This window comes from Mus pahari, chromosome 14, assembly GCF_900095145.1.
Source record: "Mus pahari chromosome 14, PAHARI_EIJ_v1.1, whole genome shotgun sequence".
Lineage (NCBI taxonomy): Eukaryota > Metazoa > Chordata > Mammalia > Rodentia > Muridae > Mus > Mus pahari.
The window spans coordinates 76971109-76986411 of NC_034603.1; the positions used below are offsets into that span (position 1 = coordinate 76971109).

At 45.6% G+C, this 15303-nt stretch overlaps 1 protein-coding gene across 1 annotated transcript in view; it reads right to left on the reverse strand.

The window, feature by feature from the left end:
• Positions 1 to 15303, reverse strand: part of Fam20a (FAM20A golgi associated secretory pathway pseudokinase) — a 48985-nt gene that overhangs the window by 10809 nt on the left and 22873 nt on the right. Inside the window, exons 2-3 of the mRNA XM_021214051.2 lie at positions 1540 to 1724; positions 835 to 885 (exon numbers count right to left, since the gene is read on the reverse strand). Coding sequence (XP_021069710.1) covers positions 835 to 885; positions 1540 to 1724 — 236 coding nt within the window. The remainder of the gene's footprint in view (positions 1 to 834; positions 886 to 1539; positions 1725 to 15303) is intronic.

Sequence of the window (15303 nt, forward strand, 5' to 3'; positions counted from 1 at the left end):
CTCTCCTCTCCTCCTCTCCTCTCCTCTCCTCTCCCCTCCCCTCCCTCCCCTCCCCTCCCTCCCTCACTTTTTGAGATAGGGTCTTACTGTGTAGTTGAGGTTGCCCTTGACCTTTATACATAGACCAGTTTGGCCTAGAACTCATGATCCTCCTGCTCAAACCTCACAAATTCTGGGATTACAGGATGTGCTATCTTGTGCTTATGTAGAAACTGTGTTCAGCACATCTCGGTAAATAACTGAGACCGCTCAGGGCTGGAGGTAATTTCCAGGCTTCCCTGTTCAGACCTACCTGAAACCAGCTTGCAGCACCCAGAGGAGAGCTCTGTTACCTTTTCCTCCTGGATTTCCCATTCTGTCTGACATTTAAGTTTCACCCTTGGTTGTATAAGAACCACATGAGATATTTTTTAAAAGGTTGCCATAGGTCTCCTTCTCTGCAGTTAAGCCCAGACGTCTGGAGGTGGAGGCCAGGCAACAGTACTTTCTAAAGCTCCCAGGGATAAGATGCAGCATCAGGACCCATTGTCCTGTACAATTGCCTCTTGGATCTGAAATCCTACTCCAATCACAGGAGATTCTATCAACATTCAGATTCTGATTGGGAAAATGGGAGCAGAGACTGTGTTTCTAGCAAGCTCCTTAATGATGCTGATGCTACTTAGCCCTGTACCACATTTTGACCAGTAGGATGCTCCCCAGAGATTTCAAGATGCCTTTTACTGTAGGTGACTGGGTGGTGGTGGTGGTGGTGGTGGTGGTGTTGTATACTCAGAGGTTGGTCAGGGAGAGCCCGTTGGAGGCTGGCTGGGAGTGGGGAGTTGTGTCACTTACTCTGTGAGCAGTCACAGGCCCCCAGCAAGGCTTTTTCATCCTGGCTGTAATCTGCAAAGAAGAAGAGTGATAACCACTCCTTGATCCCGAGAGAGCTGGCCAAAGATGGACTCCCACCTCTGACCCAGGCCCACAGGAGGAGGAATTGACATAGCTTGGGAATCATAGCCTTGAGCACCCAGATGGCCATGTTTTAGGGTCTAGGGGCTATAATCTTCTGCCTGCTCCATCTCAGGCTCCCTGCTTTCTAGCCCTTCCCCATATACTCCAGCCATTCTTGGCCTAGCGTTGTCTCTGCCGGTAACTTCCCATGTTGCAGGTCCTGTCATAGGTGCTTGGAAGCACAAACTTGGGGTTAATAGAGCTATGTTTGAATTCAGGCTCCAGCACTGGCTTTGCCCAGTTTGCTTATCCACAACTGTAAATGTCAGGGATGGTATTTATGTCAGAATGGCATAAAAAAACGAAAAAAGCTCCTGGTACAATGGGAACATTCAGTAAACAGTGACAACCACCTTCCTTAAATAGTATAGAACATCTCCGTAGGCCCCTGTGGTGAGATTAAGGCTATATGTTCTTCAAAAGGAATCTGATATGCTTAACGGCTTTGTATAATCATGTATTGGTGGTAACCCTGGACTGGTTCCCAGAGCCTGAACCACTGGGAGTAAGTCAGTCCTTCCTGGCTGAGCCCATGAATCTCACCAGCACTGATGGTGGGGAAGTGTCTCATGTCATGGAGGAGCTTGCTGATGGCAGGGCTGGACCTGGAGTACAGCCCGTGGCTGTTGATCCCCAAGTGGAACTGGACCCAGCTGGCCTCTGGTCGAAACTGCAGCGGGGGATCCAAGGAAGTGAGGTTGAATTGTTCTTTGTATATCTTGTGCCGTCTGAAAGAGCCAGAGGAGCGATTTGGCTGTTGACTTGGTAGGATAGGAATGCAAAGACCACTTTCTACACACTGTATTCATGCTTTCATTCATTCCGCAGGTGTGTGAGCATCTATTACAGGCCAGGATTTATGCTGCTTTTAGGATACCAGGGGTCGGTAATTAAATAGCCCCTGCTCCCTCCTTGCCCTCAGAGAGCTTCTAATCTCAATGAGAAAAATCATGTTACACAATTACATACAGACATAATTAAATACTAAGTTACAAACTCATGTCACACAGATACTACAGACATAAATACAGAGTTACAAACTACAGATCCTGGGAAAGAAAAGGCAGATGGGTCAGAGCAGAAGTGGGCGTGTCCTAACTTTGGGACCTTGACTGCACTTTGCATTTCTTCTATCTCTCAGTATTTTATACCCCAAGGAGNGGGGGGGGGGGGCAGTGGAGAGAAGGCATCCAATGAGGATACAGGGGATGGAGGGTGTGGGTCCTGGCGTCAGGGGAAAGGATGAATAGCTGTTCCCGATGGAACTTTCAACAGATTTGTCGGCAAGGATGAGAGCAGAAACTCACATTTCTGCTTTTACCATCTCAGAGAGTCCCGCTTGAAAGACAAATGGTCTACCTAGATAGTAGTTAGGGACATATAGGAAAACAACTTTCAGGTTCCAATACGTTGGGGGCTGATGCTGCGGTGTATGAATTCTGAGTGTGCAAATATTCAGCCCATGGCACTGTGGGTCTTCATGTCCCACCTCTACCCAACTGTGGTGAACGCTAACTCACGAGGACAGACCAAAGAACTACTGATTTCTGTTAGTTTAGACTTAAAAGACAGTGAGATTTAAAGAAATTCCTTTAAAAATTGTTTATTATTTATCTGAGAATTTTATACATGAGCACCAAGTATTTTCACCATGTCCACCTCTCCTTCTCTGCATGAGCTCCTCCAGTATCCCCCAGTACCTAACTTTCAAATTGTCATCTTCCTCTATAATAGTTACACACACACACCCTACTGAATACAATTAGTTTGCACACCTGTACTTGAACGGTGGCGACCACCTCTACGTAAACGCAAGGGGGCAGGGGAGGGACACAGCTGCAAAGGCATCTCCTGCAGGAAGACCTAATTGAAGACTGCCTGAGAGATCCTGGATTGCTGATGCAGACCAGGCCAGCCAATCAGGAACTGCTGTTTAGAAGAGATGCTTTCTTGGGACCAATGGGGTGGAGGATATTAAAGGAGCTTGCAGCAGCATTCAGGTGAGCTTGCTGCGGTTGTTTCTCATCTGCTCCCGGAGTCTGTGTCATTGACTCTGTGCCACCTTACCTCCAACTCCCAAGGGAGGTAGGGTCAGGCAGCAAGTAGTTCAGGGCACAGGAAGCACATGTGGGCAAGGGCAAACTATCATCTGGAGGCTTGTCCCTGAGTAAAACTAGCTCTCTATTCCTCTGGTGCGGCCTTGAGATCCCTTCCTTCGTCCATGGTGGCATGTTGATTGGTGTGATCTTCTGAAGGTCTTGTTCTGGTGGCTGTTCTGTTGAGAGCTCATGGGTGCTGCATGCCTGCCCCGTGCAGGAGACACTTCCCCAACAGTCCTCCTGGTCCTCTGGCTCTTCCGATGTTCCCGGAGCCCTTAGTCCTTTCTTGAGATGCGTGTTAGAGTGCTTCTTCAGCCAAGTGTGAGAACGAAGCTCGATGATATGTGGAGAATGGATGGATGCTGAGTAAATTTGCATGGTTGACATGAGTACTGCCATGGTATCCCCTCTACCCCCGACAGAGGCAGGCCCTTTTCCTCAGGTAAGTCTCAGAGGAAAAGGGAATGCCTTCCGAAGGTTCGAATTTGAGTGTTTATGAATGATTGACCAGTATGTGCAAAAACTAGCATCCTCTCCTTCCTCCCCAAGGATGACTGCTACCTGAGTGTGTTCCCCAACTAACCCAGCCCAGCCAATCCCTCTTTCTTGTACTGTACATAGTAAACTCGCTGAATTTTCTGGTTGCATAGCCCACCTGATCTCAGCTTTTCTGTGCACACATCTGTCATTTCTTCACTATCTGTTGTTTCTTCATTCCCATGTTGCCCCAGCCCAGGTCTCCAGGACCCAACCATGCAGGATGTGGCAGGTGATACTGGCCAAGAAACTAAGAGTTGTTTACCAAACACCAATCTGTACTTCCTCTACCTGTAACAAATAACCCCCTAACTGGAAAAGAAGGCCATGGAACAAAGACATTCATTATTATCTTTTATGTGCATGAGAGGGATTTTCTTATGTGTATAAGGAGCCCAACTGAGGCGGCGACAAATTCAACTTCTATCAGGCATTCCAACTGTCCGGTGTAGCTGATCCTGGACATCTGGGACCTGACCAGGTTGTTCATCTGGGCATGCTCTGATCCAGGAATCAACCTTTCAGCATCTGGACTTATTTCTTTCAAAGGCCAGTGTTGGGGAACAAGGTTTCCAACGTGTTGATGTTGGATGGAGGTTTCCTTAGTCCTTGAGGGAAGTTCTTACACCTGGCATTGAATATTCACTCTGAGCCCTCTGGGTCTCTGCCATCTTTTGTTCTTGACAAACAGAACTCACTGTCTGTTTGGTCTTCCGAGAGTCGCTTTTCTACCCAGGGCCAAACCAGGCTGCCCGCTTAGCTAGGTTCTGAGTCTTGAAGCTCTGCCATCTTATAAAGATGGTTTCCGCTGACTTTCTAGCCACGAGACTGTTACATTAACCTTGTTCCTGTGTTCCATTTTCATTTGTGTTTATGACCTTGTGTTGTCCTTGGACATAGTCTGGTAGCATCCCTACCTGTATCCTTCTGTTGATCCTTGCCCTTTAGCTCCTCTTTCCCGAGCCTCACCCCAGTGGTCATCCCCCAGAGCTCTGCTGGCCTTATACTCGTGCCTTTGCACAATCTACCATTTTTCTTTCCCACCTGCACTCCATATTTTCTGTTATTCAAACTTAATTGTGAAAATAGGAAAGTGGAAAACAGGATTCGGTGAAACTGATTTTAGATGGTAACACTTTACCATCATGGCGGAGAACAAGTACAGGTGTTCCTGGTAGAGGAGATAAAAAAAAAAAAAAAGCAGAGGATTTGAACCAAAGAAGCAGTTGTAAAAGACATTGTGACGTCATTGTCAAACAATGACCTCAGGGATAAAAAGAACTCAAAGGAGAGCTGGGATGTAGCTCAGTCCATGGAATGTTTGCCTAGCATGCGTGTGAAGGCCTGGGTTTGGTTTCTAGCACTATATAAATTGGGTGTGATGACCCAAATTCCAGGACTCAGGAGGTAGAGGCAGGAGGATTAGAAGTTCAAGGTCATACTCAGCTATAAAGTAAGTTCAAAGCCAGTCTGAGCTTATGTAAAACCCTGTCAATTTATTGTTTTTAAAGGAAGGAAGAAATGTGTGTATGAAGGTGTATGAGATGGCTCAGAGGTTAAACCACTTTCTGAACAAGCAAGATGGCCAGAGTTTAGATCCCCAGAACCTGTATAAACACTGGGTGGGTGTGGTGTCTGGTCTGTAATTCCAACTTTGGAAGACAGAGACGATGGATTCCTGAGGAGAAAGCTGGCTAGGTAGACTAACTATGTGAGTGAGCTTTGGGTTTGGGTGAGAGATCCTTTCTCCAAGAATAAGATGGGGATTTATCAAGTAAGAGTCCTGACATCACATGTGAAGTCAGAGGAGGAGGAAGAGGAAGAGGAAGAGGAGGAAGAAGGGGAAGAGGAGGAAGGAGAGGGAGAACATACAGGCCCACCTAGCCCAAATCTCCTTTCTCATGTCATTCTTATCGAGTTACCTCTTCATTCCGGGGCAGTGTGCCAGGGAGAGCATCCAGCCATAAGAAGATTAGCTCAACCAATCTGTCCACCTCCCTCAGAAAGCATTTACAACACTGAGTCAAATACCTCCCATCAACGAGTTTTATTTTTGGTCCTGAAGTTAGGCAAGGCACATTCCTTTCTTACACGATAGACCTTATCTTAGCCCAAAGATAGCGATTGTGTGATCTTGGCATTATTACAAGGTCATACTAAGTTTTGCCCCCTCCCCACCATGATTCTTCCGAGACCAGAGGTTTGGGTCCATCTATGCTCTTAGTTATTATGAAGAACAGGATGTTTCTTCCCCTCCCCCAGTTCACATGGCCTCCTCAGTGATGCTATTAGAAGGGCAAGCCTTTGGAGATGCTCTGCTCTAGAGAGCAGAAACCTAAATCAGATCAGGGCCCACACAGATACCCCAGAGAGGAAGTTTTGCTTTCTCTAATGTGCAGTGTGATAGCATGAGGCTAGTGAACTTATGAACCAGGAAGAGGAATGTATCAGACATCCAGTGACTGGCATGCCAATCTTGGAAAGGTCCAGCTTTCGGCATTAGGGGAAGTAAGGTAGATTCTCTTGTTTATGAGCCACTGAGTTAGTCTATGGTCTTTTGTTATAGTGGTTCAAGTGGACAGAGGTAGTAATGTTTGCTCATCTTCTTCTACTTATGACATCCAGAAGGAAGCGTGAGGCCTTCGCTGTGGATTGCCCAGGGAAGGGGAGAGTGGACCAGTCACTACCCTCATAATAGATCTGTCCCTTCCATTATTTCACCCAAAGGCAGAATGCATTTTGAATATAAAACATATCTCATAGCTCCAAGAAAACATGGGAATGTTTACATGTATAGTATTCTAAAGTTGGCCCCACCCATTCTGTGACCTCATTCCTGGAGCTGTTCTATGACTCCATTCTTATCCTCATAATCGTTCTAGTGTTCCACAGTGTAGACTATCAATCTCTGTCGGACCCCTCCCTGCCATTGTGATCATGCAGTGTGCCGTGGTACCACTGACTGGGACACGATTGCTAAGCTCTCTCTGCTATGTCACCATGACCCTTAAAAGCAGAGGTCTCCTCTGGCTGGTAGCAAATCGAAAAGGCCGGAAGAAAACAAAGCATTAGGAAGAGCTGAACCGCCGTGCTTGGCTCTGAAGGTGGAACAGGGCAAGGGCAAGGACCACCAACCTATCACAAAGGCTGAGACAGCACAAGTCAAGGGCAAGGACCACCAACCTATCACCAACCTATCACCTGTCTTCCGTTTCTTACTGGCTGATGGCCAAGTAAGGAACGGAATCTACCAACAATACAAAGGTGGTCCAAAGGAGACCCCTTAGCCAGACAGACAGTTGATCTTGATTGTGACCTTGTGAGAGATGAAGTCATGTCCCCCTAGACCTCTGACCTTCAGAACAAAATGGGTGCTGCTTAGCTCTAAGCTTGAGGTAGTTTATACAGAGTGGTAGAAAATGATACATACTCTGTTCACAAAGAGGCTGAGAAGCCACACACTATTACCCTACAATCCTAGAACCCAGGAGGCAGAGGGTGGCAGATTGCATTAAGTTCGGGGTCAGCCTGGTCTATGTAGTGAGTTGCAAGGCATCTGAGGCTACAAATAGGGATTGTGTCTCAAAAACAAAACAAAACAAAACAAAAATATACTTTAAACTTCTTTCCCCCTCTCCCTTCATTTCTCTTTCTTTCCCATTTGTATCTGCCTGTCTGTCTGTCTGTCTGTCCACATCTGTCTGTCTACCTACCTACCTACCTACCTACCTACCTACCTATCTACCTACCTACCTACCTACCTACCTACCTACCTACCTACCTATCTATCATCTGTCTATTGTCTATCATCTGTCTATCTATCTATCTATCTATCTATCTATCTATCTATCTATCTATCTATCTATCTATCTATCTATCATATCAGGGCATCCCTGCATTTGCCTTTCTCCTGCTTCAGCTTCTCGAATGCTGTGAATATAAGATTGTAGGCGTGTACCACCATACCTGATCTAATATTTTTTCTTAAATGTAGATGACATAATTAACGTTTTGGAGTATTCTTTTTTGTCCTTAAAATGGTTAACTAACTTTTGGATAGACTTCTTATTTGAATTCTCTGGGGTCACTGGGCAGGAGACATGTAAACTTTATAACAATCACAGAGAGGACAGACTGACTCATACGTCCGAAGCAAATGTGTACTCAGAAGCAAAGCGTTCTCAAGCTGGGCAGGCAGCAGAAATGAGCAAAGATCGTAGGCCGAAGGCAGCAAGGAGCGATGAGGAGTTCGTCAAATTAGAAAGGAGCCTCCCCAGATAAAAAGGAGCATCTGCCTTCACTTTTAGTTAAGTGTTGTTTTGAACTGACACTGTCCATCCATCAAATGTTTGTTGAGAACTAGATATTGATCTATATTTTGGAACTAGAGCTGCGGACAAATTAAATGTGGTTTTCTTTTTTCTCAAGGAGCATCTTTCAGGCGGGTAATTTATTCTGAGTTTTTCCAAAGGAAGCTAGACATCCAGATTGTTATTCCAATTAAGCATCTCCTTTTAAAAAGAAAAGAAAAATGTGTTGCTTTGGATTAAACACCGCATCATGTGAGGCCAAACAAGTTCACAGTCATTGTGAGTTAGTTACCCTATTGGAGAACAAGCATTATCAGTGTGAAACGATATTAAAAGCCCACCCTCCACACGCTGGGGAAAGTCTACAAATGAGGACACAAGACAATGAAGCATTCTTATTACTTAAGACATCGATTCCAAGAGCAGAAAAATGGCGGCTTTATCTTTTTTTCTCACAAGATCAAGCCCCTGGTTAGCCTTGAGCTTGGGGTGGAGGGAGGGAATCAAGGCTGGTGAGGTCTCTGAAGCTCAGCCGCAGGCCAGTGAATCGCTCCTCTCTTTCCCTCCCCAACAAAGGGTCAACATGTACTTTTATAATTACTAAAAGCGACCAATATTAAAGTTTTCTAGACATAGCATTTTATAGAAATCAAGGGAGAGGGTAAATTGTTGACCAGGTCTCTAGCCAACTTTTTCCTTTATTAACATTTTATTTTTAGGGTGGAAAAAAAAAAGAAAAAGAAAATAAAACCCCAAATCTGGCAGGCTTCAGTTCCCAGGACTCTTTGGAAGCTACAGCTGTGTAATTGCTAGACTCTCTTGGGAGTTTGCTGGAAGGAGTGGGAGGTGGCCAGCCAAGTCAGTCACCCTGAACCAGAGCTGCACAGAACAGGATTGAGGAGGAGGCAGAGAAATGGTTTTCCTGGCCCAGCTGTGTTTGGGGATGAGGTGACGTTTTCTTAAGTGACGGCAAATAGATTGTAGCTACAGACAAAGTTGGGGGCACAGTTAGGGGACACAGCATCCAGAGTGGTACACCCGTAAATGGCAACTTGGGTGCATCCTTAGTTTACACTGTGTCGAAACAGTTTACTGTCAGGGGTGGGATCTAGGCTTCTCTGGCTGGCCGTGCTGGCCCTTGCCAGAGTTGAAGTCCCATTTTTCTTGGGGGGGGACTGGGGCTGTTCAGGAGGAAGACAGGGTGTTGCTGTGATGTCCTCCTCTGTGAATATTTTAAGTGATCAAAGTAAAGCTGCAAAGAGAAATCTACTTCTTGCAGAGGCTTGGCTTGAGTGCTCTCTGCTTCTGAGTAGCCAGCCAGTGGGGAGGCGCGCTGGAGAGATGATGGCTTAGACAGGTACCGTGGAGTTGGCCAACACTCAACCACGGCCTGAGTATTTACACCATGGCAACTGGCAAACGTTACAAGTTAGAGAGCATTTTCACCCTCCGAGAAGCCGGCTGCCCAGATCTAGCCTGTCTGAGGGTGGTTGTGTGCTTACAAAAATAAAAATGGTAAATATACAGAAAATCTATTTGCTTCTCTGGCTTTGGGGGAGGGGGAAGCAAAATTCTAACAGAGTTGCTCATTAGGGCAACAGTAAATAAGAAGGCTTGTAGCTGGGTATGACATAGCTAAGCTGACCAGATAAGAAATGGCAGGGCTTAGAGAAAATGACAAAGCTGGCTTTGGCAGGTTCCCATGGTCACCAGTAAGACCTTCCTGAGGAATACATGCAAGGTACAGTGGCCCCCTTACTTATTCTTGCATCCAAGGCATTTAATTGCAACAGATTAAGTTATGCATAAGGATAGATTCTAAAAGGATACCCTGCCTATTCCAGGAAAGGACCACCCCAGACCACCTTGTAGACAAGGAGCTCTATATGAGGTAACTGAGGAAGACTTCAGGGTGTCTTGGTAACTGTGTCTCCCGTCAATCAGAATACCCCTTTATGGCTAAACATCCTTGAAGCTGCAGTTACATCAGAAACTAAGGCGCCAGGGCATCCTCCCATACCTGTGTATTAATGAGGTCTGCATCCTCAAAGGACATGGGCGGCAACATAACACCCCTTGCTTTGTGGTTTTGCACAGCAGTTCTTTTGTGTTAATCACAGGAAGAAACTCCCCCCTACAAGGGAGATCCAGTCCACCATGATTTGGAAAAGAAGCCATGCCATTTAAGCAGCCATGATGTCAGATGTAACACGGCAGAGAAGCAGCCTCGTGGTGGAGAGGGGGCTTTGGAGGGAGGGTTTAAGGAAGCCCGAAGTACCAGGGGAAGCAGACTTAGAGTTAGCATCTGAAAGACTATCACTCTGTTTTAAATGGATATATAAAAAACCTGTTCATAAAGGATGGAGAGAAGTGGGAAGGGAAAAAGTACTCAGCATGGAATCGAAGCACCAAGCACCAAGCACCAAGCACCAAGCACCAAGCAAGCACTAAACTGTACAAGGTTGCTGCTCAGGTCAATAAAATACCTAAGTTACAAGTCACACGAGCTTGAGCTGGAAAAGCCACTCTGTGTTCGTTCCTTTCTCTAGGCAGAGATGAAGTTCCCATGGTAAATGTTCCCCCAAAAGCACGACATCCCTTTTGGGTAAAAAGCACTGTAAAATGTTGGATTATTATTATTTTTTTTACTTACTTAGTTTTGAATAGAAAACATGTTGACATAATTCAGAACTTTAAATCTCAGACATTTCTTCGCATCCCTGTTCCCTGGAGACAAATGATGTTGCCAGTTATGCACAGTTTTTCACCTTTATTTCTAAATACGTGGGGCTGTAAGATCTACACAAAGCATTCGTTCTTCTCACCAAAAGACCTTGGCAATTTTTCAATTCTGTACACAGAAGTCTATCTTTATTTATTTATTTATTTATTTATTTATTTATTTTTGAGATAGGGTCTTGCTATAATAGTCAAGGTAGGGCTGGAACTTACAGTCTTCCGCTTAGACCTCCTGAGTGCTGTAATTACAGGCATGCACCATGGTGCCTGACTTCTCTATTTAGAATATTTTATTTTTAAGACTAGGTTATAGTCTAGTGTGTGCAAATCATGTAATTAACCTGCAGCGGTGTGATGGTTAGTGTTAAGTACCAACTCGCCGCCACAGTCTAGAATTATCCGGGAAGGGAGTTTCTACAGAGGAGTGCTCTGGATCAGGTTGGCCTGTGGACATGTCTCTGGGGGATTGTCTTGATTGTTAATTGAGGTGGGAGGACCCACCCTCACTGTGGGCGTGACCATTTCATTGGGTTGGACCCTGTATTGTCTATGAGTAGAGAAAGGTGGCTAAGAGCTAAGCAAGGAAGCAGGCAGTGCAGTACTTGTTCTTGGCTGTGGATGGGCTGTGACCATCTGTCTCAAGTACCTGCTGCTGTGTGTTCCCTGCAGTCGTGGACTGTAACTGTAACCCGGAATTGTGACCCTTACAAATCCTTTTCTTCCCTAAGATGTTTTTGTTCATGGTGTTTTAAAATAGCAACAGAAAGGAAACCGACACATTCGGTGTGGGTGTTCGTGACCCTCCAGATGCATATGTTGAAACCAGTTCTCCAAGGGTGGGGTCTTACAAGGTGATCTTCAGATGGGTGGGTGGAGCTCTCAGGACTGGGATTAATACTCTTATTAAAAAAAAGACCCCAGAGAACTAGTCTGGCCCCATCACCATGTGAAGACACAGTGAGACAGTGTCTTTTATGATCCACTTGACCTTGGATTTCCCAAACATTCAGAACTGTGAGAAATAAGCATTGTTGTGTGTAAGCCCTCTATCCTATAGGATTTTATTATAATAACCTAACCCTAAAATTCTGAGTTGTTTGACAAGCAGTGTCCCCAAGTGTGAGAGTGCATCTGTGTGATAAATTTCTAGACAAGCGACATAGTGGTGGATAAAGGCAAGTAGGTCTTTGTTAGAGATCCTCAAATTCTCTATTCCTGCTACTCATGGTGCAGGACCATTTTCAACACAAGTGTTCTTACAGCTTTTTGATCTTTGTCAACTTAATAGGTCAACAGTGGTACCTTGGTATGTTCTGAATTTGCATGTCTATATTGTTATAAGTGAGGCTGCCTTTTTACCTCTTCTCAAGAGACTTTTGTTTGACTATTTTGTAGTGGGTTGTGAATCTTTTCCCCATTGTTTTTAATATGATTAAAATGATTATTGCCCAGGCTCTTTGATACTCTATCATGGGAGGAAGGAGGAAGAGACTATAAATGAGAAGGTGCTGGTAGCCAGAAAAACCCTCCCTATATTTGTCACCATTGGGGAAAGGTAATCAGAGAGCAAGATGTCTCCAGATGGCCCATTGACATCTTTTGTCTATCTTAATATAGCTGTCATGCTTGGACTTCATGTCTCTTTCAATGAAACACCTTCCTCCCACAGGCTTGGTTAGGATTTCTGTCTGCTGCCCTTTGAAAGACTCAGATCTTTCTCGTATGTCACAGAATAGAATCGGAGACAATGGCCACGTCTTCTGCCTTACAATGTCCATGCAAGGGTCTGAAACTCATTTGTCACATCCACAATTATTAAGGGCCTCTCTCCTGCTTGTTTCCTCTTTTACTTTTGTCAAGACAGGTTCTTGCCACATAACCTAGTCTGGTCTCAAACTTCTGATTTTTCTTCTAAGCGCTGGTATCACAGGTGCGAGCCACCCAGCCCACCCAGCTTTGCCTTTTTTGTTTTTTGTTTTCTTTAATCAAAGTCACTTCCTTATTCTTTTCTTATGTGCAAGTGATCATGGGAGATGCCAGTCCCATCAGTCATAGCGCCACCGCTGCATAATTAATCCTTGCTTCATCTCTAGACTAAATTATAGTCATTGCTCTTTTCCTCCCTGACAATCCTTTCCTTGGGAAAGGACCTAAGACTCAAGGCTATCGTCACATCAGTCTTTACCTTGATAGTTCCTTCAAGGACCATTTCAAATACCCACATCTCCATTACCAAGCTATCATTGACACCCTGGATGAAGAATAAGTGGGACAAAGCAAAGCACAAGGTCTGTTTCTATCAACAACGATGACAAGGGCCAGTCTAGACACCTGCTGGGATGAGGAGAGTGTGGTGTGTATGTACACAGTGTATGAGGAGAGTGTGGTGTGTGTACACAGTGTGGTATCTACACAGTGCAGTGTGTGCACACAGTGTGAAATCTACACAACATGGTATCTATACAGTGTGGTGTGTGTACACCTTGTGGTATCTATATAGTGTGGTGTGTGCACACAGTATAATATCTACACTGTGTGGTGTGTGTACACAGTGTGGTATCTACACAGTGTGGGGTGTGCACACAGTATGGTATCTACACAGTATGTTATCTATTTAGTGTAGAAACTACATAGTATGGTGTATCTGCAGAGTGTGGCATCTACACATTGTGGTATGCACACACAGCGTTGTCTATCTGCACAGAGTGGTGTATCTGGACCGTGTAGTTTATCTGTACAGTGTGATAAATCTGCACAGTGCGGTATCTACACTGTGTAGCGTCTATACAGTGTGGTATCTGCACAGTGTGGTGTATTTACACAGTGTATATTACTGATATCTACATAATGAGCCAAATAAGAGCTAGTTGGGAGTACTATCACAGAAAAGGACACATGCCTGTGTCAAACACTGCTGACTCTGGGGCCTGGGGAGATGGCATGGAGAGCGACAGTGCTTGCTATGGAAGCCAGAGGACCCCGGTACAAATCCCTAGCACCAGTGCCAAAAGCGTGTGACTGCGTCCATGTCTGTCACCCTAGTGTTGAGACAGAGACAGGAGGATTGCTGGGGTTTGCCGGCTTTCCAGCCTAGCACGAGGTGCACTGAGATACTGTGTCTCAAGGAAGTAAGAAAGGGACAGAATCTCACAGGAGTCCCACTTCTTCCCACAGCACATGTGGGTATGTCCCCTGCCCCGTCCCGCCCCGGGGTGGAGCTAGCACCGTTGCTTAACAACAATATCTCAGATGCTCCTCCGACCCCTGGACAAGATGCCCATTCCTACCCACAGTTTGCAAATGAAAAAAACTGGGAACGAGACACAGTCTTAGTGACAGCTCACTGTCCCAGAGCTTCAGTTTACCTTCTGTGGAAAATGGAAGTCCTGAACGCCACAACCCTGAATACCACCACAAGGATTAAAATCCAACCAACAAGTGAGTTCACCCTAGACTTTTTTTTTTTGTTGTTTTGTTTGACATGGGTCTCTTGTAGCCCAAACTGGCTTTGATCTCATGTAGCCCAGGCTGGCCCTGAACTCACTTGAACCTGAGAATGACGATGACATCCCTCCGTCTACTTCCCAAGCTCTGGAACTGCAGGCACTCAGCAACATGCCTATGTTTATGCGGTGCTGGATATAGAACCTAAGCTTTGTTCATGTTAGGCAAGCCCTGCACTATCTGAACTACCTCTCTAACCTTTGGTTGCTATTTTTAATTATTATTTTTACCAGTTGTAAAGACTAGAATTTCAGAACCATAATTCTATTGGGTAACTAGAAGCATCCTGCTTTGCAAGCTAGAGTAAACTCCCTGGGGCATCCCACAACCAAGGGGGCTGCATCGATGCCACAGGGATTTCCACCATCCTTGCAAGCTTTGGCATGTCTTCAAGGTCGAAGATCGTCCAGCTGACCTCAGAGTCTCTCTCGCCTTAGCTTGTCCGGTGGTGTGTCGGTGTGCAGGGTAAGTCAGTCAAGCTAGGACAAGGAAATCCAGGCAGGTCTGTGCTTGGGACACAGGTGGGGACCTCTGTTTGCGGGAGACACCCGGGTGGGCCTGGAGGTGAGCTTTAGGTGGAGTACACAGGACCTGGACTTTCATTAGATTTATGAGCTTCAAGGAGCTGAGGGCACGCACTTGCATTCCATTTCCTTCCAGAATCGGTAGGGAAGAGTCACTGGGGTGTGGCGCTAACCAGGCAGGTGCTTTGAGACTCTGAGGGAAGACAGCAGTGACTCAGAGGGTCCCAGGAGGATCTAGAAGGTTTGCACAGGCTGGGGCAAGCTCCTCACATGTCTAGCCACAGGCCACACAGCTTCTGTTCTAGAAGCGTCTCCTGGTGCCTGCATTTCTTGGTCTTGAGGCAATAGAAAAGCCAGGATCGACACTCCCAATCCACACTTGATTTGAGGACACATGTGTTGATTTTATTTAATGTACTATTCCTTCTGTGCTGGGATCAGACTCTTCTGGATAATTTTGGTACCAGACCAGACAGATAAGAATAAATAGTATTTTCTGATGGAAGTCAAAGAAAAGATATGGGGACAGAACCGTAAGGGGAAGTAGAGAAACCACCTCTCTCTCTCTCTCTCTCTCTCTCTCTCTCTCTCTCT